The sequence below is a fragment of the Equus caballus genome, chromosome 9 (assembly GCF_041296265.1).
Source record: "Equus caballus isolate H_3958 breed thoroughbred chromosome 9, TB-T2T, whole genome shotgun sequence".
NCBI lineage: Eukaryota > Metazoa > Chordata > Mammalia > Perissodactyla > Equidae > Equus > Equus caballus.
The window spans coordinates 93,381,599-93,408,165 of record NC_091692.1 but is presented as its reverse complement, the minus strand read 5'-3'; the positions used below and the strand labels follow the sequence as shown (position 1 = coordinate 93,408,165).

General features: G+C 48.6%; 1 protein-coding gene and 1 long non-coding RNA gene across 3 annotated transcripts in view; one reads left to right on the top strand and one right to left on the bottom strand.

Annotated features, from left to right (window-relative positions):
- COL22A1 (collagen type XXII alpha 1 chain) overlaps nucleotides 1-12,746 on the top strand; it is a 293,821-nt gene extending 281,075 nt beyond the window's left edge. For both annotated transcript variants that reach the window (XM_005613300.4, XM_014728097.3), the window contains 6 exons: nucleotides 450-494; nucleotides 2,905-3,084; nucleotides 4,767-4,833; nucleotides 7,447-7,629; nucleotides 9,495-9,572; nucleotides 11,549-12,746. In XM_005613300.4, coding sequence (XP_005613357.1) covers nucleotides 450-494; nucleotides 2,905-3,084; nucleotides 4,767-4,833; nucleotides 7,447-7,629; nucleotides 9,495-9,572; nucleotides 11,549-11,736 — 741 coding nt within the window. In that variant the 3' untranslated portion in view covers nucleotides 11,737-12,746. The remainder of the gene's footprint in view (nucleotides 1-449; nucleotides 495-2,904; nucleotides 3,085-4,766; nucleotides 4,834-7,446; nucleotides 7,630-9,494; nucleotides 9,573-11,548) is intronic.
- A 1,273-nt stretch (nucleotides 12,747-14,019) lies between these two features.
- LOC138915477 (uncharacterized) lies at nucleotides 14,020-19,384 on the bottom strand. The gene is made up of 2 exons (XR_011421466.1): nucleotides 19,215-19,384; nucleotides 14,020-14,215 (listed from the first exon to the last, which is right to left on the bottom strand). It is a non-coding gene; the product is annotated as an uncharacterized lncRNA (long non-coding RNA).
- Nucleotides 19,385-26,567: the final 7,183 nt, after the last annotated feature.

The window sequence follows — 26,567 nt, the reverse complement described above, 5'->3', positions numbered from 1 at the left end:
CAGAGGGAAGACAACCAGCAGAGACCATGGAACAGCAGAACCACATGCTCCCTGCATCAGCGAGTCATATAAGTCATTCGGTTTGGCGGGAGTAGAGCCAGCCAGAGCGGCAGGGACAATGAGAGCTTATGGAAGACCAATCCATGCAGGGTCTCCTGGTGTGTGAAGGGGAGTGGGATTTATTCTGAGAGTGGTGGAGGAGGAATCCTGGAGGGCCCACCCATGGGTTGACGCCCTTGGTCCAGGGTGGGCCTTGGAGGAGTGGAGAGAAGGAGACCAATGCCCGCAATGTCTGGACCAGTAGCGAGGAGCTCTTGGAGGACCTGATTTCTCGAGATCCCTTGTCCTCAGCACACAGGATCATGTGGAAGAACTGGGAAAGGCAAAGATGCCAGCACAGGTGGAGTGGCCGTGGTTCAATGACCATCCTCCCTTGGATCTCATTGCAGGGTGTTCCTGGGAGGCCCGGAGAAGCAGGACCCAAAGGAGAAAGGGTAAGTGAGGGAAGTGGTCAGGGAATGTGACCTTCTCACGGTGGCCAGGGGACTTTGTCCAAAGTGGTCAGTGACCAGCGAGGCCTGGAGAGCTGGCTGGTGCGGTGGCTTCTGTGTTCATGAGCCCCACAAAGGGAGGCTCTTTTCCCTCCCATATTATCGTAGTCAATGTTGTTGTTTTTTTTCCCTTTTTTTTTTTCAGTTATTTTAAGGAGTAAAATCATTGCAATTACAAATTCAAAGGCAAGTGTTCCGAGACTTTGACAGGTTTCCCTCTCTCCATGGGCCAACGCCTGAGCAGGACGGGCTCAGCTCAGAGAGTGCCAATTTGCCGGGAGCCATATTTCTTGCTGGAGGTGACAAGGGAACAGATTTTCCCATAATGAATTGCCTTGGCGCCACACTCAGAAAGCCTTTCTTTACATTTCATTCCTCCAAAAAAACAACAAGGGAAAAATCATTATTTTTGGCAGAAACGCCAGTGGGGGGAGGGGAGCATTCTCACTCTCGTGATGACGGGGCCGCTGTCTTTGGAGGAATGAAACGTCTCGTTTGCCCACAGTCCTCCATTTGGTCAACCATCACTCTGTCACACTGTTGCACAACATGGATGTCACCGCCACCCCACATCCCACCCCCGGCTTGTTTTCTGTGGTCCTGGAGAGAATTTATCTCGGCTTTCCTTGCAAGCTGGAGGGGTGTGGAGCCAGTTTCTCTCACAGGCCAGAGGAGACAGAAAAGTGGAAGCAGAGAGTGTCAGGGACTCTCAGCCCCTCTGCATCTCTCTCCCCGCTTCCTGCTGAGTGGCTTTGATTCCTCTGTCCTGTGGCTGTTGTTTCCTGAGGATGGAGCCAAGGAAGAAGGAATTGAGGTACCCCACGCTAGTGTCACACTCACACGAGTGCCCCCGGGAGCTATTGCTGTGGGGGTGTTTTGAATTTTGGTTGGGTGCCAGGGAATTAGAGCACAAATATGAATTTATCTCAGACCTCATCAATAAATGGAGAGCAGACTTCGCTGGTTAAGTGGTTTTGTGGAACACTGCCAGGGAGCGGTCAGGCTCCCCATTCCTCTGCACTCCTGGGAACATTTGAAATATGGCTGGGTCCTCTCACCGCAAAGGGATACTGGGATGTTTAATGAATAGGAAATGCTGGACCACAGATGTGATGGGGCCTCGCATGCAGGGGCTCGGACCACCAGGACCCTAACTGGCCCTGGAACCTAAGACCACGCATGGATGACCATGACCTCATGAAATGCGTCACACCTGAGAAATTGAAATGACCTCCCCTCGAATTTGGCTACATTCACTTTTTAAATAATTCACTGCTGGTTTTTGTTGTTGTTGTTGTTGTAAAAGCAAGACAGACACATAGTTAAACAATGCAAATTGCGAAAAACGTGAATGCAACAGTAAGGAGGCACCCTTCCACCGTGTCGTTTAGTCCTCATCCGCTTCCCAGGGTCCCTCACTGTGCATTTGCTTTTTATCTTTCCAGAGTTTGTGCATGCAGAACCGGGTGGGTGTGTGTGTGTGTTATCAATATGCACACACCTTTTATTGACCCCAGAATCTGTCAGATTTGATCCATTATTTGCTCCTTTTGTTTTTCCTCTAAGCACACATGTGGGAGATGTCTCGTAACCAGACAGTCCTCCTTTTCCGGGGCTGTGGGTCACGCCGTAGTGACGCCACCTTTCCAGTTACCGTCTGTTTCTCTTCTTTTTCTCCTTGTTCTCCCCTCTCTCTGCTACATGCCCTTGTTACACCCCGAGGCTGTTAATGTGGCCACCATATTTTCAGACCCACCGACAACTGTGTCAGACACACAGTAGCACATAGGGCAGAAGACTGGATGGTCCTGTGGTTGCCGTGGTTCCCAAAGCACTGATCCGGGACTTTAAACTTTGCATCAGTGATGGGGAGAAAAGGGTTCCAGGCAGTGTCATCCTCTATGGACCCGCTCAAGCTGAGAGAAGGGAGTGGGAGATTACCTGTGAGTGAGACGCTACTGTCTAAAGAATGCCACTGTCCCTCCAGTTGACAGAGAGCACCCTGGGGTCGAAAGGGGCCAGCAGCTCCGGCAGGCAGTCTTGGTGGCTGGCCTTCTCTAGGTGGCGAATGGAGTCGTGCTACTAGGTGGAGCATGGGATAGGGATTTGGAAATGGAGTTCTTGTCCTCTGCAGATTGCCTGTGTGACCTTGGGCAGGTGGCTTTGTCTCTCTGGGTCCCATGTCCTCGTCTGACAACCAGCTCTGAGACACACATCTGCCAGGACTGAGGTCTCCACTCCAGGGCCCAGGAGGCAGGGAAGTGGGGGCCCGCTCCTGCGGCTGCAGCAGACCTGTCTGCCCTGGTGCACCTTCCAGTCCTCTGCTTACTGACACGCCTCCTTCCTCTTCTAGGGAGATCCCGGGGTCAAAGGTGACAAGGGAGCTCCTGGTGGGAAGGGTCAGCCAGGGGACCCTGGGATTCCAGGCCACAAAGGCCACACAGGCCTGACGGGCCCCCAAGGACCACCTGGAGAGAACGGACCAGCTGGACCCCCGGGGCCTCCAGGCCAGCCAGGATTTCCAGGACTGAGGGTAAGGATGATGGTGTTGCCTCAAACTTGGGGCTCCTCTGGGCCTCAGGGGACATGCTTGGCCTTCAGAGGGGCCAGATTATAGATCCCAGTAACCTGTGTGACCTGCGGCAGGTTACTTCCCCTCTCTGAGCCTGCCCTTCCGTATCTGCCAAAAAGTGTAAGGATATCTTCTCCTAACAGGTTTGTTTGATGATGAAGTGAAATAACACACGTAACTTAAGAAGTGCTCAAGAGTAGATCCCTTTCCTGTTCCACCTCCTGTCCCAGTGTAAGGAATCCTCCTTCCTTAGACTGCAGAGCTCTTCTGCCCCAGAACCCTGTGCAAAGGGCACCTGAGAAGACGCAGCCAGCTCTGCAATCTCAGCTTCTCCTCGGGACGTCTCGCCATCAGTTCGATGCCTGGCTTTGCTTCTCTTCTCCCTGCCCACCCAGGGTACTCGCTCTTCTCTCTGGGTCTTGTTTTTCCCAAATGAAAAGGAAAGGCTTGTTTAGACCAGGGTTATTTTTTCCTTTGACCAAATTTTATTCTAGTGGCAGAACTCTTATTTTACGCAAACTTGTAACATTGGCTATAGGAAGATAAAGATTGGTCCTGGTGGAAGTGTTGCTGGGGGCGGGTTGCCCAGTCCATATGGCCCTCCCTTTCTCCTCTCAGCAGGCCACATGTCCTCTGGGGACACTCACTGTCCTCATACCATGGGCTTAGGGGATCTCCAGGGTCCCTGCCAGCTTTGATGTTCTGCAGTCTGTCACTTCCTGGTGGCTTGAGTTTCAGCCATCCTGAGAGAGGCTGGGCAGCCAGAGCCTGTCTCTCTGCCAAGTTCAGGGAAGGGGGCTGGAGGACTTGGTGGGCTTCCAAAGGCCCCTTGGGTCCTTGCTAAGTCCTCGTAGTCCTGCTGCTGTGGGTAGCAATGGACATTCTGGGACTATCATTAAAGATTACTGACTAGAAAAATAAAGAGAATAAGGGAATGGAATCCATCTCATGCTGGGCCACATGCCGGATGCTGGGGCTGCAGAGTTGAGCACAGAAAGACCTTCACTCTTGGGGACTGGACACCGCCCTGAAGGACTCAGACAACAAGGGATGAGCCAATATGATGTGCAACCGCTTTCATAGATTCTTCTAAGAGTCATATGTCACTGTGTGAGCCTGGAGGCAGCACTCTGCTTCTCTGACCCACAGATCCATCAGCGTCTCCAAACCAAGCTCCAGGACTGTATCAGACACCGGTGTAGGGCCAAGGAGAACACAGCAGGGAAAACCAGACCCTGGGAACCAGAACAGCCAAATGAAATCTGATCCTGTGAGCTGAGCCCTGAAGGTTGACAGGACTTTGGCAGGGGGAGATTCGGGGGCAGACAGCCCAGGTCCAGTCCTCGGAAAATGGTTTGTGCAGGAGGAGTAACAGCTAAAGAGTGGGAAGGGTGTGGAGGGAGGGGCAGAAGGGGCCTCAGAGAGCCTGAAGTCTAGGTCGCTACATAAAATGGGATGATGCTGCCTCGGTGACAGAGTAAGGGGAAGGTGAGTCCAGATGTGTAATGGACTGGACTAGGAAAATGGGGTACGAACATATGGTTGGTATTGCCTGTGAGCCTCTTGGCTTCCTGAGCCATCAGGGATCTTGGGCGGTGAGAGTTACTGGGAAGATAAATAACTCCACCTTCCCTTCCTCCTAGGGGGAATCTCCATCGCTGGACACTCTCCGGCGGCTCATCCAAGAAGAACTCAGCAAACAGCTGGAAAGTGAGTAGCTGGACTTTATCATAGCCAGTCATATGTGGGCCTGGGTGCTTTTAAGAGCCTGGGAAGCAGTCCTTTTATTCATCCATTGGTACTTCTGCAACTCAGTTTAGGGAAGGCGCCCAAAGAGCAGCTCAGGTATAGAAATCAGGATTAAGGGGTACCGTGCAGGCTCCAGCCAGCCTTCCTGACAACAGACCCCTCTCCAAACTTCTCTGTGGTGAAGCTTGAATTACTCCTATTTGATTACTTCTATTAGGGGCAGCTCACCATCAACAGAACCAGCTCTCCCATGATCAGTCATTTATTCTGTGCGTTCAATCACTTATCTAACCAACAAGCAATTTTGGTAGGCCTGCAGTGGGCCTCACAGAACTCACAGTCCAGGGGAAGAGGTGGATAAGGAAACAGATAAGATGGCTTCAGTACAATAAGAAAAGGTCTGTGATTTAATTTGGCACAGAGGGCATCGAAAGAGGACAGATGACAGTTCCTAAGGTAGCTCAGAGGGCAGGGAACAGATGAGGGAAGGCTTCTTGGAGGAGGGGCCATGAAAGCCGAAAGAAGGCAGGAGACCTCAGTCCTTTGGGACAGCATGTGCGAAGACCCTGTGGGGAGCAGGCACACACAATGCTTTCAAGGAACTAGAACCCTCTTTAATCCTACTGCATTGGAGTTATTGTCAAATCTCACAGTCTTGCATGAGCCTGGTACATGGCAGATGCTCAGGGAGGGAGAAGGGCAGGCAGGTAATAGTAATAATGACAGCTTGTAGGGCTTGCCGTATGTCAGGTGGAGTTCTGAGCACTTGCACATGTTAACTCGAGGAAGCATCCCACCCATCTCATGGGGCGCCTACAATTGTTAAGAGCAGAGATGCTAAGTAACTCACTGGAGGCCGAAGAAGTGTCTGACCAGGGTTACAAGCAGGCAGCCTTGCTGCAGAATCCTTGCTCTTAACCACCATGTTCCCACTTCCCTCGGTGATGGAAACTGTTAGGAGAAGAAAGGCACAGATAACCCCATGGCAAGGAAGATGAGAAATCTATGACTATTCCTAGGCACAGATGGACCAAAGGGGAGGGCACAGTTGTTTATGTGGTCATGTCTCAGACAGTTATCTTGCACCTACCACGTGTCAGACTCTGAGTTGGGTATGGGGATGCAGCATTGAACAAGGTAACCCTCATCCCAGCCTTCTTGGAGTGTCCAGGAGAGCATGCTCCATCTCCTTTCACAGGAGAACCAAAGAGAATTACCTGGAGCAGATGGCAAGGAGTTGGGTTTTGGGTGAGAAAGGGAGGGAGGTGATGAAAAGAAGAAAACCAAAGGCTAAAATGGTGGATGCCGTTGGGTGGGTCTGTCCTGAAGTCTCCTGTCTGGGGATCTCCACATTCTGCCTTCTGGGTGTTAGATTTATCAGTGACAGAAATGGCCTCTGCCCTGGGGAAGTTTCCAGCCCAAGAGCAGGGACAAGACCTCTCTTGAACATGTTCAGATGGAGCATCTGTTGGGCTGAGTCCTTTCTTCCAAACAACCTTTGGAGGAGGAAGCATCAAGTCCGCTTTAAAGATGAGAAAACCAAGACTCAGAGAAGTTAAGCGGGTTTCCACAGGTCTCAGAGCTACACCACATCCTCCTGCCACCTTGTGTGAGAAGAAGGGGAGCAAATCACTGGGACACTCAGAAGACCCTGACTCTGCCTTGGTCTTACCACCGAAACCCAGGGGACTTGGGTAGCACCCCAGTCTCTCTGGGCTCAGTCACATCATTTATGAGATGAGGGGCTTAGCCCGATTATCTGTGACTGTATATCAAACAAAGACAGCTCTTGTGGGCCATTGGATGGACACTGCATCCCCAGTGCAATAGAAAGATGTGGCAGCCAGCAACTGGACCTCTGGGTTTTTTAACCAATTCTGTAATCTTAATACTTTAGACATATAAGGGTCATTAATGACATCATATCTACCCCTTTGGTTTAAAGATGAGGAATTTGACTTTCAGATAAGTCATTAAATAGCTTTGTGTAAGCCACTTAAATCCAACCCCCCCAGCCTCAGTTTCCCCAACTCAATTACTACAACAACAAGTCCGTCTACTGCTGCTGATGCTGATGCTGCTATTACTGCTGTCAGTCCTGCTGTGATTGGAGCAGCCAGCATCCACGGAGCACTTACCATGTGCCAGGCACTTTTTTGCATGCTTTATCTCATTATCTCATTACTCCATTGTCACAACAACCCAATGGGGTAGCTGTTATTTCATTGCCTCCCTTTTATAGAAAACGGAATGAAGGCTAAGAGAGGTCAAGTGGCCTGCCTAAGGCTGCACAGCTGGCAGTGGCTGCACTGGGATCCCAGCCCAACAGCCTGGCTCCAGAGGCAGTGATAGTTACCATCAACTGAGTCAGCCCCTGTGGCCGACCCCAGGCAGAAGGGGCACGTACAAGTCTGCACACGTGCTAAGTGGTGTGCTGCTGGTGTAGTTTATATTGGTGTTGTTCTATGGTTGTTAATGTCTTTCCATTTCTGAGCTTTGCCGTGAGTTGCCATCCTGTCCTTTGTCCTTTATCTCTCTTTCATGGAATGCCTCTCTATTTTTCCTGCTCCATAGCCAAACTCGCCTACCTCCTGGCCCAGATGCCCCCAGCGCATGTGAAGGCATCTCAAGGCAGACCTGGGCCCCCAGGACCCCCTGGAAAAGATGGGCTTCCGGGCCGGGCAGGCCTGATGGGGGAGCCAGGACGGCCCGGGCAGGTGGGTCTGGAAGGACCCTCTGGACCAATAGGTCCGAAAGGTGAGTGAGGACCTGGACGAGATCTGCTTCGTAGACTGCGGGTGGGCTGAGGAGCTGGGGTGTGAGGCGCACACTCCAGCTGCATGTGCATAATTTATTCCATTCTCATCCCTGTAGCTTGGTAACATCCTGAATTTTGGCATCACATAATTTTTTCATATGTATAAGAGGTTTTCATACTTGACATTTTTGCAAAATTATGCTTCTGCCAGGAAGATTGGATCAGTTCCCTCCTGCTCTCTTGTTCTCTCTCCATCTCCACTGTTCAAGTTCAAGGGAGTGATACAAAAAGCCCCTTTCCCCTTCTGACCTTAGAACTAACTGAGGAGGGAGACAGTTAATCTCCAGGTAAATGGGCATTAAACACCAGCTTTTTTGAAAAAGTGGCTTGGAGCTGCAGCTAAAAATGGCTGCTACCTCTCCAGCTCTCAGGGAGAGTGCCTTACCTGGACATAGTGGTCTGGACAGGTGAGTCTCTTCTCCTGGGCAGCGCTGGTCCCACTTCACCTAATGCATGGTCGCAGCAGGTCAGATCGCACTCTCTCTGCGGGCAGACAGATGTGACAGCGAGGAAGGGTCTGAAGCCATACTCACCAAGCTGGTCATTCACTCCTCTCTCTGGTGAGAAATAAACATGGGCTGGGCAAAGAAGCATGGGGTGTGGCTTCATCTCCACTTAGAGCCTTGGGGTTAGGGAAATTGCAGACCCTAACATCTTCTTTCAGTCTTCTCTTCCTGAATTCTTTATTCATTCATTTATTCCCTGCAATGTTTGTCCTTACTGAACTTTTTATTAAATTTATATGTAAGTCCTGCCTATATTGCTTCATAAAACAAAATTCATGAAATAAATGGCCATAAGAAAGCATAAAGTATGGAAAACATCAGACTGTGACAGAATAGTGACCAAATGTAATAATTATAAAAATAAATAAGAATGGTCTACAGTCTCTATGAACTTGCAAAATTTCAATTTGGATTACAAAAGAAAATATAACATTGCATATCGGAGATATTCTGGAAACAATGTGGCCAAAAAAAAAAGTGAATGATGAAAAAAAGAAGTTGAGAGAGATAGTTTAATCAAATCTGTACAGTATTAGCTCCAATATAATCTTAACTATCCTCCCAGAGGCAATGGACCCTCTCTCCTCTGAACATCTGTTGTGGTGTGAAATTCCTATCATGGTACTTATCACATTCTGCTTCATATTCGAATGCTGTCTGTGCCCTCCTGTTCCATCAATCTTACTAGATTTCGGGCTTCCTGAGAGTAGAGCCATGTCTTAGGTATACGCCCGTATGACCTAGGGTGCTAAATTTGCTCATCACCCAGTTCCTTCTTGAAAAAGGGTCTGGTAAAATGCTTTGAGAAACTGGGGAAGTGTAGACATGTGTGAGTGGATGTATGTGAACATGTGTGTACGTATGGAGAGAGTGTGTGGGTGTGTGCACTTGGGCCCTGTGTCTGAGTGTGTCTGTGTGTGTGTATAAGGGTGTATGCATACATTTGCTAATATGTGTGTGCGTGTGCATATGTGTGTGTGTAATTGAGAAGTTATGCACTGGAGTGAATATTTACAAGTAAATCTGTGTATTTGAATATGAGTTTAGGAGGGAATGTCCATTTATTTTGATGTTCACGTGTGTATTTCTACGTGGGAGTGTTTGTGTGTGTCAGTGTATGTGAGTGAGTGTGTGAACAGGAATTAGGGGTCCACTTGTGGCGTGTGTGTGAGTAAGGGTGGCTCTGAGGGAAAGGCTGCAGCAGCACAGTGCTGGCCTTGCCCCTCCTGCAGGGTGGGACCCCTGTCTCTGCGCTCATCGTGGGTCTCCACCACCAAAGGTCATGTTTTTCTCCCCAGGGGAGCGAGGAGCCAAAGGTGACCCGGGTGCACCTGGAGTTGGCCTCCGAGGCGAGATGGGGCCTCCTGGGATCCCAGGTAGGCATGGTGTGGGAGCCTCAGGGTGAGGGTGGCCCTGCACCATGGGTGAGAAACACACAGGGGCTCTCCTCCCGGACCGCCACAGGCTCAGGAACAGCCGGGAGAAAGGATTAGGTTTAACTGACGAGGAGACAAGAACACTGACTTGTTTTCATTAAATCTTTCTAAAGTGCCAGCTTCTTGACGTGCTAAGAAAACTGCAGTATATCCCATGAGTTCTCGAAGAGTATCCCGGGAATTAAAAATCCTATGACATGGTCCTGACCAAAGCTAATTTGGGGTAAATAAGTCTGGACAGTCCTGGGAACCGGTCTCCATTTTAGTCATTCCTAGTGCATGTTAACTTCTTACATGTGCTGAGGCCCCTTGGGTAAAAAAATAATGTTTATTTTGTTTAAGCCAGCATTTCCCAAACTCACTTGATGGTGGAACCCTTTTTCTTTCACGATGCGCTTGTTCATACCCCATTCCTGTTTCTTAGCACGCATTTTGGGGAATGCTGGCCGAGAGGCAGAGTGGCCAGCACTCCTGGCTTGTCTGGGGCTGAGGGGGCTCCAGTTTAAAAACCTGGACAAGCTGGTTATCCTACCTAGTGGCTGCATGGGAAGATCCCTAGATTGGAGCAGTATGACGTCCCAAGATGAGGTGTAGAAGTAGAGGGTGGAAGAAACTAGACTAATTGTTAGCAAACTCCACCTCACTGAGGCTTCCATTTTTATTTAATTCTAGTTGATATGGTTACCTGAGATCATTTCTTAATATCAGGCCTGTAGATAATTTCAATTTTAGTATTTGTATCCTCTTGATTTTTTAAATTTCCTACTTTGGACATGTATTGTTATCCTCATGAGAAGATAACTAGAAATACATTATAAATATTTATTTTTGACAGTTTACTTACTTTCCAATAACTTATTAAGAATATTTTTAAAGTAAGGCAATTTCAAATAAAGATTAAAAGGCAGAACAGAAACCATTTAGAAGGGGCAAACTACTGCACCGGTATGAGGCTGAGATAGTGACCCTACTCCAGTGGTTCCTAGATGAAGGAAGGAATAACACTGCTGGTCTCAAAACTCGGTCTATGCAGGACTATAGATAAAATAACTACTACCACAGCATTCGTGAATCTTAGACTTCATGAAACGTCTAAAGATCTTTTAAAGGGAAAAGTCTACATTTGTTTATTTTATAAGGGGACTCAGATTTTCTAACATGGTGATTGCCAAGACTTAAGAAGCATTATCGTTGGTAGGACTAACTCCAGCACTTAGCCCTGAGCTTCTCAGTTGCCAAGACAGAAAGAGAGATTGGTTGATTATGCATGATATTATGATGCTTAATAGGTGGAGGCGTAGAAGTTTGTCTATAGGTAATATTGTCTGGGTCTAAATTTGGGGCTAAGTGTCAGTCACATCCTACTTACAAAGTCTTTGACTACGATTGCAGAATAGATTAATGTAGTCCAAGTATATGGTTCAAATTTAACATGTAGATAAAGCTTAGAAACTATAGAATATTTGGGACAATAATGGAATGTCACTAGCTGCCTCTAAAGACAGTTGAATTGGGGCTCGTGGTTAACGATGAGGACTTGGCCTCCCACTTCCAATTCAGACGCATCTCCTAGAACCTATAAGAACATAGATGGCCTGGTTTCTCATTCATCTCATTATGGAGAACACGTTCCCTACCTGGCCTGCCCTTGTTTACTTCCCTCCAATGGCACTCTGATTACTGTATATGTCCAAACAGTTAGGACAACCCCTTCTCCTGTAGATTAAGGTGCTCCTGCTACCCAGTGTCCAAGTGGACCATTCTAATCACTCAGGGCAGAGCCCCCAGACCATGGGATAGTCTCTCTGAGGATGTTTCAAGTCCTCTGTTCACACTGAAGGAAGCAGTGAAAGCAGGGCTCATTTTCTCCAGAAGGACCTTCAACCAACTACTGTATCTTTTCCTCCTTGGGCCAGGTCAACCCGGGGAACCTGGCTATGCTAAAGATGGGCTTCCTGGGCATCCCGGCCCTCAAGGGGAGACAGGACCAGCTGGACATCCTGGGCCCCCTGGCCCACCTGGACCCCCTGGCCAGTGTGACCCCTCTCAGTGTGCCTACTTTGCCAACCTCGCTGCCCGACCTGGTAATGTGAAGGGCCCCTAGAAGATTCTGGAACACCAGGAGATGGCGGTGGATTTCTGAAACTTGAACTCAGAGCCTGATGGGAAGCCAGAGGTCTTGAAACACTTCAGCCATGTGTTTTTTCTTTCTTTTATCATTTGCTTTTGTTTATTTTCTTGAGAGACCTCAAAATTATTAAAACCAACAGATGCTGCCGGTCGGTCAGATTATTATTAATATTATTATTATTGTTAATTATTATTATTATTATTTCCTATGATAATGCTTTGTGAGATTTTTCCCCTCTCCTCTCAAGTTGGGAAAACTTGATTTGTGGGACAGTGCATTGTTTTTCTTGGTTCTTCTGACAGCCCCGATCTGAAGTGTAGCCGCCCCCTTTAAGAAAACTCTTGGTGCTATGAAACACTGACCAGACACTTGCCAACTTGACCTCTTTCCTCAAAAGGAAACTTTAAGAAAATGCAAAGAGTTACTATTATTGGTCATGCCCAGAAGTCACCCAGGGTGAAACTATCCAGAAGTCACCACTTCCCAGGAGAGACAAGTGAAGCAGGAAGAGAAAGAATTTGCAGACATGAAGAATGTTTGTGCCTCCTGATGGAAAGTGCACACAAAGAGGACACAGTTGGTCCTTTGGGAGCAAATGTGGCCACCTTGATGTTTCAAGCTTACAGAAGTGAAATAATAGCACTTGGGTTGGCAAAGCTTCATGGAATCCTGTGTCTAGGCCAAAGATGGGGAAGCTGGTATGGAGAAAGCACCCCTGAGAGTTAATTTGGCTTCTAAGCTTTGGATAGGACTCCTTCAAGCTCCTCACTGTTGGTTTCACTCACTTTAATTGTAAAATAAGGGGTCTGGTGACCACTCCCATGTTTTCCTGATGGTGGACAATCGGCTAGGGCACTGGCCAGAACTGGCAAATTTGTGCCTCCAGGATTCTGCCTCTGAAATAAATTGCATTGAGCGTATGTGTGCATGTGACATGCCTGGCATGAAAAGGTGCTCAATAAATCCTAGTTTCCTTCTCCTCAGTTCCACGTGATGACTCCTTTCTTATCTCCTTCATCCATCTGCATGTGACCCCTCAAGGACTGGGATGAATCATTTTCCTCTGGGAGGCCTAGCGCAGAGCCACATGTCCAGTCCGTGTGCTGAATGCACAGGTGGGTGGGTGAGCATGCGTGGCTACGCTAGTTCCAGGCAATTCATTATCATACCCATCGTTGGGACCACTCTACATTTTACATTACGGATGAAGTCATTTGGATGTGCATGTTTATGCAGGATCAAAGCGGGGAAAGAGTGAGGCAAGGTGGCAAGTTGGTTTCAGCAAGACTCAGGGCCTCATCCTGCCAAGGTGCGTCCAGAGGCCGGGTAATTTAACAGTAGTCTAAAAGAATACTCTTTCAGCATTCGTTCATGTCTTGACTGATTAGTTGATTGACTTATCCTTTCATTTATTCATCACCCAAGCAGTCCCCACTCACAGACTAAGGTAGCATATGCTTATCAAGCCCCTTCTTTTTATCACCTCCATACTAGATACTTCTAATTGATTTGGGAACCAGGAGTACAAACATCCAAAGATGTTGGAAGTTTCCATGTGTAGAAAATTATTATTGCAATGATTTTAAAATAGGATCTAAGACCTACTCCTCTTGCTCAGTCGGTTGGTGCTGGTTCTGGTGTTTGATGGGTGTCAGGATCCAAAGGAAGCAGTGCCTGTCGGTGCAGAAGGAGACGACCTCCTTCCTGAGCCTTCTCATATTTACCATCTCAGTGTATTCTCACAAGTGTATAAGACACATGGATGTTATCGGAATATCCTTTTCCATTTGAAGAAACAATCACAGGCACCTTAGAAATCCTCCAGTCCAGGGACTTAGAAAGTTTTGACCATGATTCACGGCAAGAATTACAATTTCTTTGTGACTCAGTAAATGCATACGTAAATATAAAACAAGAAGATTTTGACGATATGATATTTATCCTGACCACACACAATGCCCTTTAACATTACTATTCTATTTCATTGAAAAAAATGCTTCATAGCCCACTAGATAGATGTCATGACCCCCTAATGGGTTGCAACCTACAGTTTGAAAAATAGTGCTCTATCTAAAAGGAAACTGAGGCACAAAGAAAGCCCATCTCAGACCACAGAGCCCTGGGGAGAATCCATTTCTCTGATGCCCTGAAAGTTTTTTTCTCTTCACATTTCATCTTGCTCTTGTATTTTAAGCTGTTTATCGTATGCACTAAGAATGGAGCTGGAAGAAGGGTTTTAGCCAACAGAAAGAAGGATTTGGGTAAGACCGAAGGCTGTTTTGATTATTGGGGTTCTCAGACACTTGAGTGGGAGCGAGAAGGGCCATGGGCATTCCTCTTCTGGGATCTTGGACACCTTCTCTTCCCGGTATGGCTGGGAGTGGCTGTGTCTGTGAACAGCAGGATGGATGCATCAACTGTACTCATTCCCAGCACAGGGCTTGATGGGTTCCTGAAAACAGAGATAAAAGAATCAGCAGCATTGAGTATTTTGATAGTTTCCAATTAAATTATATTAAAATGGTAGACAATGGAAGTATGTGGGGGGAGGAGATTGGGGAGTGGACTCAGAAGACAGGACATTTTCCTTTCCCTAGAAAACATCCATCAGCCTTGACAGGACAAGTCCTTATCCAGAGAGGAACATCCGAGCACTCCACCCATTCTGATGGGCTCTTTGGGTCATGTTGATCGATGTGCTGCTCATACTGATGATGCTCATGATCTCAGGACTGAGGACCATAGAAAGTCAGAGATATGGGTTAAGAGAAATGTCACAATAGTGTTTTTAAACTTCTTCTCTGAGAGCCCTGGGCATTCTGGAGGGGCCTTGCCAGTTACCAGGAGGAGAGAGGGATAAAACAGGGGGGCTTCAGTGCCCCCCAACCAGGAAAGTTCAGATTGCTTCTCTTTGTGCTTTGGAAAGCAGATGTTTTTCATGTTCACATTGCATTTCTTTGGTACTACCCTGATTCCAGCGCCCCTAGAGTGTACAGTCCTGTGCATGGGGCCAGAGTCCCACCTCAAGTGTCCATCACAGTGTTTCTCCACTCTTTGGCCTCACGGTTCTCTCCACTGCCCTGGAAGGCTTTTCTGCCCAGAAGTGTAGGAGACTTAACTCCCCTCGCGGTGACCCTCAGTCAGTGGGGGATGGAGGCCACAGGTGAAAGGCCTCCAGCCTCCCTCACTCTGGAAAGGTCATTCTGAGGTGCAATTCATGTGGTTTCTTGGACTGTCCCCGGGGCAATGGGGCCCTAACAGCCCACAACAATGACCGGCTTGATAATGCATTCTTATGGCTGTCCCTGCTTCCCTGCCTCAGTCTCCCAGATAAACTACGTGCTCCCGTGTCCTTGGATCAGCCTCTGCTTTCAGGGAAATCACATTGTGGTAGATCTCCACAGACAGTCCCTTGTGAACACAGGATTCCTGAGCCAATGCAACTCTTCTATAGACCAGGACATTGGAGCATCCAAGGGGCATGGGCCTGGCCCACGTTCTCACAGCAAATGTGGAGCAGGCATGCACAGGAGCTCTGTGCTGGGGCAAGTCAGTTGGCCATTTCCAGTCACCTGGGACAGTCCCCAGGACCACCAGGGTGGAGGCACCCTCGCTTGCCATCAGCTGTTATTGTGTTATGTCTAGTTTACATGACAGCTGCTTGCCCAGCATGCAGGGTAAGGCGCAGTCTCCAGGAGGCCTGTCCTAACCTCACACTTGCATTTACCTGCCTGGGCCCCTGCTCACCTTGCAGAGTCTTTTGACATGAGTGCTGGTAATGTCATCAGTGCTGAGATCTGGGGGTCCCACCCAGTCAGTCATCATCCTGGGCAACTCAGATGAGAAACTCGGTTCTTCGTCAGCATAGAAAAGCATCCCCACCCCAGGCCACTCTTTATTTTCTTTGCTTCTGAGATCAGAGCTCACTTTCAGTTCAAGGATGTTTGTTTTTCTTCTCTTTCTCATGGCTTACTGGGATCTTTCAGCACATAGTAGCAAGCACATCTCTCCACTCCTTCCCCACCTCTTCAGGACTGGTTATTCTGCATTTTGGTTATAATGGTTCCCAAAATACAAAATCCAGAAGCCATTTAGGGAAGGAGCACCCATTCATAGGTGACTCTTCAGGGCTCAGATGTCCCCTGCCTCCCATAGGAGGGGCAAAGTTTAGGTTCAGGATGTCTAAGTTAGCCGTGCATCCTCAATTCACTGCCATGATCTTCGAATGCTAAAGGCCTCCTCTGAGCCCAGGAAGAGTATGATGTATTCAGTGAGGTGGGACAGGATGCTGTCAAGGGCCATATGACAGGACTGGAGCTTTTCTCCCTTTAGTGTGGCCGTGAGAGGCTGTTAGCTTCGGTGTCACCCAATGTGTGAATGAAGTCCCAGCGAATGAGTGAAGGACAGGGCCAGAGCCACTTCAGTGAGAGCCCTAAACTAAGTGTCAAATAGAAATCCCAGGGTATTGAGAGAGTGGAGTCGGAAAGTTCTAGATCGTACAAGCACCATCAGATGCAGGGGGACTTCCCACAGACCTTTGTCCTAACATCTGCTATGCACAGCACTAGGGCACAAATGTGTCAGGGGGTAGCTCCTGCCCCCAAGGAGTAGTCATCTGGTGACAGGGGTGGATAGCACAGCACAAGGGCCTCAGGCCAAGCTCTACAATAGGCTACCAGGTGGTATATCTGGTGTCCAAGATGGGGCCTGCCTGGGGTGGGCAGGGTGCGTGGAGGGTACTGTTCACCAAGAAGATGGAATTTAAGCTTGTCCAGGGCATTGTGAAATGCAGAGTGGAGGATGTCCCGGCATGAAAGAACATTGCAAACAAGGACCAGGAATGTCTAGAAAATCACTGCTAATCAGAGTCAGAAGCCATCCTGGCAGTCACGGGCCGGGGCTTCCCTGCCGCTAGTCCAGGGTGCGGTGGTCACTGGTCCAAGCCCGATGGGGCCAGGATCCAGTGGGGTGAGCTGCGCAGAAGGCCACAACCAGTATGTCCCATTTAAAGGATGGTCTTTCATTCTGAGACTGGGATCTGGCTAATTTCTAGCATTTAACTTTTAGGGTTTTTTTAAGGTCTTATACTATGAGAGAAAGAATATGTGTGAGGGGAAGGAGAGAGTAATAGTTATTTGTATGTTTGTGTTTTATATCCTTACCTGCCAAAATAAAGACTGGGCTCTAGTATCTTCATATCAGTTCCCAAGGTTTAAAAAAAACGCAAAACTCCCAGTTCACAATTCCCACATCTGTGAACCCCTGGTGTAGTTCAAATCCTGATTTTTTTTAACAAATGGGAAAAATGAGGCTCAGAAAGAAAGAGTGATTTCCCTCAAAATTATAACCATGGGGTACAAAGTATTTGGGTACAAACTTCATCCCATATGTTCAGTGAACCCCCAATATGCCAGATGATCAAATTTTACAGAGAAACTTTGCTTTTAACACTATAAATTCTAGGACCTGCTCCAGAATCACTGAATCACAATCTCTGGGGGATGATATTAGTAATTTGTTTTGAAAAGTCTCCGCAAGAGATTCTCAGCCCTGTGGGGTCTGAAAACCTCCACCCTACCCCTCTCAGCCTGAGCAGCCTGGTTGCCTCATGCCAGACCAGTTTCCAGAGTAACAGTTACTTCAACCCAAGCCCAGAGGCTCAGGGTGTAGGCAAACCCAGAACTTGGCCAGACTCCAACACTCCTGAAGATTTTAAGACCTGCAAAGATGAGATCCTTCATCTTTATCATCTGACAATGCAGCTGTGTGTTTGGAATGAACAGATAACCCACATAAGTGTCCCAGAGTTGGGCTCAAAGCTGCTGTCTCCAGCATTTTCCAGCCAACATTTACTTTCCACCTGCCAGCTGTTGCAGCCAGAGGACCCATCTCTGCAACCTTCACTTCTTTTCTTGGAATGCCCCAAGGAAGGTGCAGAGAGTGTTGATTCTGTGCCCCAGAAGGAGAAGTCTTGGTGCCTGGCACAGATGCTCAATAGACACACAGTAGGTGTTCAATAAAGGATGACTGAGACCAGGGGCTTCCCGAAGACTTCTGGGTGTGTTTGGGATACAGAGCTTCTCCTGTGTGGGGCTGATAAAAACTCACTCTCTTCCAGATGGAGGAAAGGGAAGAGTGGAAGCCCGCCATATTGGTCTTGGCTCAGGAATCGCTTTGCCCTCCACTCAGGGCATGACTCTGGTTTCTTGTTGAGGGCAGGTTGGAGGATCCTTGATCAGAAGCCCTCAACCCCTGGCTTCTATGAGCCAGGATTTGCAAGAACTCCCCCTGATTGAGTTCAGACAGGCTGCAGGGCTGAGCTGCCCCTATTCAGTTGTTAATTTGCCTCACTCAGGTCCTTATGGAGCTGTGCTGGTGAGCAGGCCCCCTGCTGCCTTACACACTCTACAGTACAAACCTGGGGATCTCAGCTGAAGAACTGAATACGCTTAGTGTCAGTTTCCTCCTCTGTTAAATGGAATTAACAGGTACTTCACAGGATTTGTGTGAGGCTCAATTTTTTTTCTTCCAGCTTTATTGAGATATAATTGACACATAACCTTGTGTAAGTTTGAGATGTACAGTGTAACAGTTTGATATAAGTATATATTGTGCAATGATTACCATGGTAATGTTAGTTGACACATAAAAGCAGGGTAAACTGGTCCATCCTTTACAATCTTCCCGTTTGTCATCCTTTAAGAGCAATTGAGTCAACCTTGCTCATTTGTTTACTTAAATCCTAGTACAGAAATCCTTCCTTTCAGACCAAATAGTGACTTTACATGTTGTTCAAAGGATGTTCCTTTAGGTTTTATCATTTATTCCTTGCAACACACCTACACAGGGCTGGGCATGGCTCTTTGCCCCACAGTCATCAGGAAACCATGTCAGAGGGGTGAGCCCACCTGCCCAACATCACATACACTTGCTCACTTCTCCAGCTCCCTTGGAGGATCACGCTGAGGGACCAGGGGGCCCGCAAACTGCGGCCATGGTCGGAGCTGACTTTGTCTATTCCCCACCAGTGCTTTCTAAGGAGTAAGTACATTCTCCTGGCTATACACAGAGGACAAACTAGACGTGTATTTTTAAAAACGCTTCCCTGGGAAAAGGAATACCATTTATTAAATTATTAAAAAGAGGGAGTGCTTTTCTGGCTCATTTTGACATGGCTGGGGAGGTGCAGTGGGGCAATCATTCTGTTTCTCTGCCTTTTGTTTTCTTTCCAATTGGGAAAATCTATCTTCATGTTCCTTTTGTGATGCTATTTTGTGAAGTCAGGGTTATGAGTGTACCATGTGTGGCTGTAAATAGTAAGTTATTAAAGCAGTCGGAAACCATGGCACTGGCTGGGAGGTTCATCTGGGAAGGGAGAGAATGTGAAGGAAGAGATGTTTCTGACATCAAGACATTTGAGACCTGAAAAGGTGCATAAAACAAAGCAATACCTGACGCAGACCATTGCCAGACCAATTTCCCATTCCTACAAGCTGTCCTCCTAGGGAGTTGTCGGTTATTGTCTTCGCCTCTTATAACCCTGAGGTTCGAGAAATGGAGTGAAAATGAGGATGCCAGCCCTCTTCTGAGAGGTGCACATGCAAGGAGGTCTCATCCTGACAATTTGACCTTTGACTGCATAATTAACCAAGATTCTTTGTGTCCGACAGGACAAGCTGTTGCTATGGAGACGTTTTTGAGGTTCTCCAGCCCTGGCTCACCTTGGTTGCCTTCTGGAATGTTTCCTGTAGTCTGGGAAGAATGGAGAACTTGGCAGGGATTACTGAGCTGGCTGCCTTTCAGAGCAGGTCTTATTCCCCAATGGTCTCAGCGGACGGAGATACAACAGACAAAGGACGTGGCTGAGACAGGGTTGGAAGACACGTGTCCACTCCCAGATGGCTGCTCACTCTTTTAAGCTCAGCAGACATGGCGCCAGGGGCTGGGGACAACAAGGTGAACAGGATACAGACCCATTCTCGTGGGTGTCACAGTCTAGAGGGAATGGTATATAATTAACTCCACAGCACTCTTCTGGGGCCACGCACATGGAGACAGACACACAGGGAAACGGGCTTTACAATTTAATTTCATTAGTGCTATGAAAGATAGAACCTATAGATATTCTGGAAAACGCTACAATAAAAATAAAAACATTACCATCTGCCAGTCATTGTGCCTGCTGTGTGTGGAGCATGCACAGTTTGTCTCACAACCCTCATGTCGGGGGCAGGTGTTTTAGCCTCATTTTTATAGTAAGTACGTGGCTACTAGAGGCATGAGGTCAACAACAATCAGTCAGCAGTCGAGTTCTGTCAGAAACATGGGCTGTGGTGCCCAGCTTCTCCTCCTACCCAGCCACCCCAAGCAGCAGCCATGGGGTGCTTCATTTTCACTCCTGCGTCCAGTAACCCCACCACCTCTTTTCTGCAAGACACCACACTGCGGATCTTTCCATTCTGTTTTTCAGCCCTGTTTTCAAGGAACAAGAGTGGTCTGATTTTGATGGGAACCTGTTGAGATGAACAGGAACCTGCACACCCTCTGGTGGGGGAGAAATGAGTTGAGGCGCCTGCCCAGGCCTCTGGGGCCTTGAAGAAGCTAGACTGGGGAATCTCAGGGCTCAGCTTACTAGAAGGCCAGGTGTTTTCTGGTGCTGGTCCTGAAGGGAGGCTGGAGAGTGACGTGGGCATCCTCTGGCCATGGAGCTGGATGACCACTCCCAACTCTGCCTTTCTCTCTATTCAGAGAGAAAAGGTGAAATCAGCTCCCAGACTACTCTCTGTGGGAGCTTCCCTCTCCTTGTTCTTCTCTAGAATCAGAACCAGAACCGAGAGAGACGTAATTTCATCAGGGAACTTGGAAGTGCAGGGGAGGGATGACAGCTGCCCTTTGCAGGGCAGCATCACCAGACATGCTGCTGAGAGCTGGTCCTTCCCTCGCCCTCCGCAGTGGCCATGTGCATCCTCTCCTGCCTGCTGCTCCTTCGTTCTTGTTCCCTTCCTGCTCTTCTCCCTCCCCTCTGCTCTCAGCTGGCTCTCTCCTTTTCCTCACTCCCTCCCTTCCTTCCCTCTCTCTTACACTGCTCCCTTTACCTCCCCGTCTCCATCTCTGACTCTTTGCTTCATCATTTCTCTCCAAGATGGGGCTCCCAGGGTTTTGTTTCCCATCTCATCCTTCCCTCCCTTCCTCTGCTCATCCTTGACTACTCTCTGCCTCCCCCTCCCTCCTTGTCATCCTCTTACCTCCTCTCTGGTTTGCTTGCTCTCCCCATCTCTGACTCTCCCCCTTTCTGTGTCTCTCACTCTCTGCCTCTCCCTCTGTCTCTCTTCTTTATCTCTATCAATTCCCTTGTCTCTGACAAATTCTGCCCCTTTCTCCCCACCTTTTCAGTCTGTCTCTGTGTTTTTGGCTCTCTTGGTGTCTCTCTGCCCTTTTCAGTCTCTCTCCCTCTACTTTTCTCTTTCTCTTTATACATTTTCAGCCTGACATTTTTCACATTACTGGGTTTGCCCAGCCTTGGGCTTTCTCTTAATCTTCCCCTGGCTCTCCTCCCTCTGCCTCTCTCCCCTCTGCCTCCCAGTACCTGCCCCCTCCCCTCACCTCTGCTCTCTCTTAGACGCCCCTCCAGGACAGCCCCTCTCCAAAAAGCTTCCCAGGCCCTGTTTTCACTCCTGTGTGCTTGGAGCCCAAGCCGAGCCAGCCTCAGTTCTCTGGGCCGTCGTGGCAGAGACCTGGGGATTTCTTTAGCAGGGAAGACTCTCCCTGCCTGGAGCAGGAGTTCCCTCCTGGGGAGAAGCTCTGAGTGGTTGGAGCACCCACTCCTGGCTTGCCCTCCAGCCCTCCCACTCATTGCACAAGGATGTAAGAAGCATAATACTTTCTTTACTAGCCCAGAGCTGTACAATTTGCTCTTTTTCCCCTGAAGTCTAAAGGAGTTTGTTGCAGAGTTAGGTAAGAGTCTCTTTGCCCTCTGGTGAAAGGAGGCTCTTAGCTTTGTTTGATGAAGTGCGTGCTTGTCGAGGGCTTTTCTCTGTGTAGGGTCCATTTGTTAGAGCCTTTGCGTAGGAGGCTCAGGAAGCATGGTTATCAACAAGCGCATTCTCTGTGTCTGGAATTTTAATGGAATTGGTGATTTTCTTATACAGACTCACTTCAGGACTGAGGAACGGAGATGGGCCTTCCTCTCCGTCTTGGTTGGTTGGTCCCAGCAGCCTCCATTCTCTCTGAAGCTCCAGAAGGAGGCACATCCCTCCCAGCTGTGTCTTGCAGCAACTCCCAGGCTCCATGTCCGGAATTTTCAGAGCACATCCATGCCCAGATTTGGAAGCTGTAGGGTGGTGACTTGCACTCCCAGACCCTCCTTCCAGGCACGTCTCTGTGTATGGCCATCTGGTCTCCTCTGGATGGCATGGCACGCGTTCATGGCCTGGCCTCAGCTGCCTCTCTGGCCCCAACTCCGAGGATTACCGCCTTCAAGTCCTTCTCCCAATAGCCACATCCAGGACCTTCAGGTCCCCCAGTGTCCTGCTGTTTCCTGCAAAGGGTGCGCCCTCTGCCAGGATGCCCTCACAGTTGTCCACTTCACCTTTGGCCCCATCCCCCTGCTGGTTCCGCTACCTGCCCTCGGAGTCCACTCAGGCTTCATGGTTGTAATGGAGCCTGTATGTGCTCAGTCCCACTGCTTCAAGTCTTTGACCTCACCCAGACACTGAAAATCCATCCCCCGAGCCCCCCATGGAGGTCGTCCTCATCCACTGTGGCTTTGGCATCCTGAGTGGGCTGACCTCTCCATCACACCTTGTGGTTACCCTTTCAGCCCACAGGGAATCTAACACCCACCCTGGGCATCTCCCCTCACCCTGCTTGGTGTCTGTGCTTATCTGTTTTCAAGGCTCTTTCTCATTTGCCCAGTGGAATGCTTACCACTCAAGGACCAAAATAGACCCGTCTCAGAGCATCATCCAGTGAGTGGACTCAGACAATGGCCTTTCCGTGCACAAAAGTCTGCCTGACCACCCAGGTGGGAGCAGAGCCTGACCCTGGGGAGGCGGGTGAAGATCTGCTTCCACCCTGTATCCCTGGAGCCCGGCTCTCCCTTCGGGGTCTCTTCCTTGAATTCTACTCCCCTCCCCAAGCCCGGGAGCTGGACACTCGCCATTCCCAGCCTCTGCCCAAGATGGGGCTCATTCCACCTTCTGCAGAACTTCCCTGAACACCTGAGAGAAGAGAACATTTCCAGATGCCATTTGACTAAATACTGAGACAAAAGAGGAAAGAGATACAGAAGATGCAAGCGGCGCACAAAGGTGGGATGTTCACACTCTGAGGTTCTGTTCAGATCAGCTACACTGCAGACCCTGAGGACTTATCCTGCTTTTGCTGCCCGTTCCTCTCACCACCAGTTCATGTCTGCATGTGATGGTCACCTCCTGAAATACTGCCCCCTCAGAAATGTGGAAAAATCTCAGATACTAAGATGAAGGTGCTTCTTCATTCCAACACCTCAGCTTCTCCCAGCCTTCTCCTTCATCCATCCCAAACTACTGCCTTGTATAGTCCTGCTTCTCTCCTGCCTTGATGGGCACCAGTGTTGTCCCTCTGGTCTCCTTGTCTCAGTCTTCCTTCACTCATGCCCCCAGAGTGCTCATCCTAAAGGCTCAGTGCTAAAGAATCCGCTCCCACACTCAGCGCTTTCTAATAACCCTCTGCTGCAGTCCCCACACCCCAACCTTGACTGGGCTCCAACTTATGCCCAACACTGCTAGTGTCTTTCACATATGCGGTTTCATTTAACTCCTTTACCTGCACTGTGAGGCAGGTTTTATGATGAGCTTTTGCAGGATGCAGACACTGAAGAGGTGAAATGACTTGTCCAGGATGAAGCAAATGCTGAAAGGAAGAGTTGAATGAAATCCGGGCACCCAGATCCAGGTCCAGAGCTTTCTGTTTCGACCCAGTTGAGAGAAGTCATCCCATCTGGGGAAGGGGCTGCCTTCTTGCCAAGAGTATTACATTACCGGCTGTGCCTTCCAGAAAATGCGCTGTTGCCCTCAGGTGGGGTGGATTGGTTTTAAAACAGATAAATATAAGGAGATAAGCTAGGGAGAAGCCTCTCTCTCCTTTTTCCCCTCTGTATGTCAATTAGTGCTTACTTGGTGAGAACCATTTCTCCGCCAGCACTGAATGACACACAAAGAACCACAAAACTTTGTCCCTGCTGTAAAGGACAGATGGGGGGAGAAGATGCAGCTACCCAAGTGGCCTCACTGGGCTGGCTGCTTGAACCCAGCTCCGTGGGAAGGTCTGTTGCACATCCCTCTGTCGTCCACGTGTGTGCTTGGCCACTAGCAGCATGACCATTGGCTAAAGTTCTGCTCCTCCCCTCCCTTCCACCATCACTGCTAGGGCAATGTGTGCATTTCACAGAGGAGGAAGCCAGTGCATGATAGAGCCAGGGTGTAACGCCCATCAACCTAGTTCCTCCGGATTGGCAGGCTTCTTGGTTTGGTTATTCCTTTACTTGCAGTCTTTTGGATCTTTGAGGGCCATGTTCAGGTGGGGCCCCCTTGAGCCTTCTCTTTCTCTAGACTAAATACCCTCATCCCCAAGTTGCATGCCAGAGAAGGGACTGCCTTCTGTTGTGGGTTTTGGGAGTCATGAGAGAGAGTGGTAGAGGAGAGGGGTAAGCCTCTTGAAACGAACTCTAGCTGAGTTCTGGTGGCTGACATTGTCCTGGAAGGGCTGTGTGGGGAAAGGGACACAAATTGGGGGGAGAGGTGTGTGGCTTCCTTTTGGGGACATTGTCCTGGATCCTTCGATTCATTTCACTTTTCAGAGGGCAGTGAAGGCAAGAGGCAGCCACGACTGTGGCTGAACCACATCAACGTGCATAATTTTCAAGGTCCAGCACCAGGATAGGTGTGCTTGTCACCCCATCTTACAGATGGTGCCAATGGAGCTCAGAGATGATGAATGTTAAAGAAAAAGGACGTTACCCATTTTTACACAGCCAGTAAGTAGAGGAACCAAATGGAGAGAAGAATGACTTTTCTCTGTAGGCAATGCGTTGCTTTTGAGTTTATTTTTTCCTTTATTTCACAGCATTTGATAGTGACTGAAAATCGTTTAATCACTTGCACTTGATGGTAGCACATAAAGATGATGCACTTCTTTATAGATTGGTGGATGCTGCTGAACACAGGGAATGTGTGGTTTTCAGTTGGCTTGGTGGGTTACATCCAGGGATGATGTCCTCGGGCTGCAGCTCCATCTCCATGGTCTGTAACTTACCAGAGAACAGTTGTTGATTTAACAAGGCACCATGCTAGGCACAAGAGATATGATAGTTAAAAGAATTATTCCCGTCTTTAAGAAAGTTTTATCATAATGGAGATAGAGAGGCAATGTAATTTAAAGACACACACAAGATACAAAGACATGGAAAAGGACTACAAATAAGAGAGAACAGGGTAATATGATGGAGTGCCTGTCTTAGGGAGAGTGGAGGAAAAATCTCTGAGAAGATTACATTTGAGCTGAAATGTGAATGTTGGAGGAGGCAGCCACACAAAGGTCTGCGGGGAGGGGAGGCGATCCCAAGTGGAAGGAATGATATGTGCAGATGTCCTGTGGTAGGAAGAAGCATGCCATGTGTGAGGGGTTCTGAATGGAGGGTCTGTGGGGGAGAGTGAAGGGGACTGAGATCTAAGAGAGAGCCTGGTGAGTAAGGACTTCAGGGGCTGGGTAGGAGGCTTGGAATTTACTCTAAGAGTAATGCAAACCCAGCAAAGGGTCTTCAGAAATGTCCCTCTGGCAGATTTGGGAGAGCAAGCCGGGAGGCCAGGGAACCAGGCAGGAAATGTTGCAATAGTCCAAATAAGGAGGATGGGCTGGGAGTAGGGAGGCAGCTGTGGGGGTGGTGGAATAGAAGCTCTGGGGGGAAGTTTCTGGAGGTAATGATGAAGGACGTTACTGATTCAAGGTGCTGGGGGGAGACAGAGCACTCTTCTGTGTTGTCCTGAGCGTTGGGTGGGTGAGGGGACATAGGCTGAAACAAAGAAGTCATGAGTGTGGGAGAAGTGAGGAACCGGTAGTTCTGTTTTTGAAAGGTTAACTTGGGATGCCTGAGGACTCCTGAGAGACGCCTAATGGAACTGGATATATGAACCTGGAGGTCAGAGAGGAGATCCCATTAAAGATGTCAATACGAGACTTTTCAGCATAGAGAATGGATTTATAGCCATTTAATGGATGTGACGTCTTCTCCATATGCTCTTCCCTCCAGGAAAAGAGAGCTGAGTCCCAGCGCATTGCAACTCCTGGAGTTCCTCCAGAAGGAGGAAGAGTCCAAGGAAAGCTTGAGGAAGAGGCAGCAAAGTGAGCAGAAGCCAGCTTGGTTGGTGTCCATCAAGCCAAGAGAAGAGAGGTTTTCATGAAGAAGTAGGAGTTAACCGTGGCAACTGCTGCTGAAAAGCCAGGTAAGGCGAGAACAGAGTTGAATATTGGCTGGAACCGGGAGGAAGTGTCTCATAAAGTTGTTAAGGTCAGTTTCAGCGTGGTGATGGGTCTGAGAGCCTAATTGACTTGGTTGGAGACACATTAGAAGCGACAGCATAGAGACATCAATATAGAGAACTCCTAAAGGAATTTTTCTGGGAAGAAGAGCAGAGGGGGATGTAGGGCTGGATATACCTACATATCTATATCTATATCATCTATATTTATATATCCATACCTCTATCTATATCTCACCATAAGCATATATCCAAATACACCTATCTAAATTATATATATATCTATGC